Source organism: Penaeus japonicus, unplaced genomic scaffold (genome assembly GCF_977035675.1).
Source record: "Penaeus japonicus unplaced genomic scaffold, GWHDUDI00000001_assembly GWHDUDI00000009, whole genome shotgun sequence".
In the NCBI taxonomy this organism is placed as follows: domain Eukaryota; kingdom Metazoa; phylum Arthropoda; class Malacostraca; order Decapoda; family Penaeidae; genus Penaeus; species Penaeus japonicus.
In genome coordinates this window covers 4,402,149-4,404,648 of record NW_028234411.1, presented here as the reverse complement: position 1 = coordinate 4,404,648, position 2,500 = coordinate 4,402,149, and the positions used below count along the sequence as shown (strand labels likewise).

At 33.8% G+C, this 2,500-nt stretch overlaps 1 protein-coding gene across 1 annotated transcript in view; it reads left to right on the top strand.

The window, feature by feature from the left end:
• The window catches only part of LOC122252941 (uncharacterized), a 17,121-nt gene that overhangs the window by 6,008 nt on the left and 8,613 nt on the right, over positions 1–2,500 (top strand). Inside the window, exon 4 of the mRNA XM_043015653.2 lies at positions 633–754. Within this exon, the coding sequence (XP_042871587.1) occupies positions 633–754 (122 nt within the window). The remainder of the gene's footprint in view (positions 1–632; positions 755–2,500) is intronic.

Here is a 2,500-nt window from a genome sequence, read left to right as displayed (position 1 = left end):
CTATAGGTTATGTAAAAGAGATATTAGTATATTTGAAGTATAGTCTAACATCAGTTCAGATTTATATTATTATATCACACCAGTTTATCAATATTGTATGTAGTATATTTCATATGCACTATCAAAAGTTTGCTTTTTAGTATGTAGGGAAATATTGATAATGTAACCCATAATCATTTTGTAATTGCTGTTCAATAGGATATTCAGTAACCAGATTATTTTATTTTTATATTCTGTTTTCACGTCAGTTCTGTAAATAAAGAAAAAAGAAATTAACTGAAGTAAAACCCTAGGAACATGTATCAAAAAGAATAATGAGATTATATACATTTTGTTACAGAATGTGATATTGGCTATGGGAACCTCTGGTTTAAGTCATGTAGCACTTGATAATAGAAGCAAAAATTTGGGGAGAATTTGTTTTTCTAATTAGTAATCTACTTTGGCATCTATTTATTTTGTAGTGAACACAGAGAGACAAGCATGAGAAAGCAAAAGCAAATTCTAACTAACTCATATGATTTTGAACTAAAAGGGAACTAAAGCAAATTCTATGCTCAAGTATCCACATCACTTGTACTAACGTCATTTGGGTAGGGGAAAAAAAATTGATATTGTGTTGTGATTTCCAGTGGTCAACTCCGAGCCAATGGACACTGGCTCAGACGAGGGAGAAGAGGATAAACCCCCGGCGAGGGATCTGGGAGTTCGGTTGCCAGCTGCTCCTGCCGGGAAGTGTTCTCCACACCTTCAGGTAGGTCGTCTTGGGTATTTCCTGTATTTCTTGCATTTCTTGTTGCGTATTTGTATCATCTCAGCCATTTTTTTATACCAGTTTTCATGAGGTATTCAGTTAGATGGTAGTTTTGTGGAAGTTTATATGTCACTAATTTAGCAATTTTGAAAGGAAATGGGGCTTTACTGGTAACAAAGCCAGATCCTTCACAAAATCAATGTTCTGTTATGTCATTTTGGTAAAGACAACTGATAGTAGATAGTAGAAATAAAATTGTTTTTTTTTAATATATATCTTGCTTTCTTTTTTCCTTTCTCTCTTTCTCTTTCTTTGTCTCACTTCATTTTATGGAAATACTTTTAAAAGGGCGGGGGAACTATTATAATCCTCCCATCTTGATTTTCTCAACCCATAAACTTTGGGTGTTTGTACTGAGCACATGGTCATCCCTCCAGGAACACTCAGAACTCGGCCCTTTCTTATGTATTGTCTTCTACCTTGGCCCATGCTGTGTGACAAGTTCTGTGTGGAAGTCTTAGAACCCCTTTGTGTAATGCACATTTTTACTGTTGCATTATACTGTAAGATCTATATTCGCCATTCGATAGGCTATAAAGGGATATTTTTGGTATAGACTCCCTGTTAGTTCAGTATGTGAATACAATATTCACAGTCTTCTAGAAAAACTGTCACTGTCTCAGATTCATTGACTTAAGGATGTGAAGCAGTGACGCAGGCACAAACAGCTGGCTGTTATAGTGTGGTTTTGGTAGTGATAGGGCAAAAGTGATGAGAGTATAAAATTATGGTTGTAGTTTACTTGAAGAGACATACCTAGAGAAGAAGCTGTAAATGTATATAAACAGTAAGATGGCAAAGATATGAATAACAATGATTATTGATTATTGTGTACTGTAACAATAGAAACTTTGAAAAATATCAAAGTGTGGAATGAATTATATATGGAGAATGCAGGTCAGCTTTTTGACAGAGAAATTGATTAGCATTCCAGGGATAATGTTCCTCTGAAAGTATCTTTTCACTGATAATTCATCCCTCATACTACCTGTTTACAAAGTTCTGTTGGTAATATATCAATACAAACTGTAGAAATAGGGATCTTAAACAACACAGTTTTTTGTTTTTCAGATTTATTATAAAATATTAAGTAACTACTAATCCATGTTAATTTTATTATTTACTTTGTAAATGTTGATATACTTGCTTCCTTACAAATGCTTTATTTAGTGGCAAACTAATTATTCTCTGATATTGCCTACAATTATTGTGATTAGGTGTTGACAGGGAATATGAAAATATCATTTTACAACTTTCAAAATCTTGATAAGTGTGATGTCTAGCTGCCTCCAGCTTTGTATATTTCAATGATTATCTCTACCACATTTTTATTCACCACCATATATTGTCCCAAACTCCTGTGGCACTTTTCTGAATAGACTGATGAATATTTGCTTAACCCATATTCTAATTCCAATGCGTCATATCCCCTAAATTCTATATTGGATTGAGATCTCAAATTTTTGCTGTCCAGCTCTTGGGATGGATTTCCACATGTTTATGTAACCACTGATATTATTATGTGATCATGTTAGTAGGATATGTAAGCTTTTCTAATCAGAAATTCCCATTTTTTTTTGTTCCTATGCATTTGTCTTATTTATTTAACATATGCCTCTTCTACTTTAACTTATAGACTGGTAATCCTACCCACCCGTCCACACAGCCCACATAGCACTAGCCTTC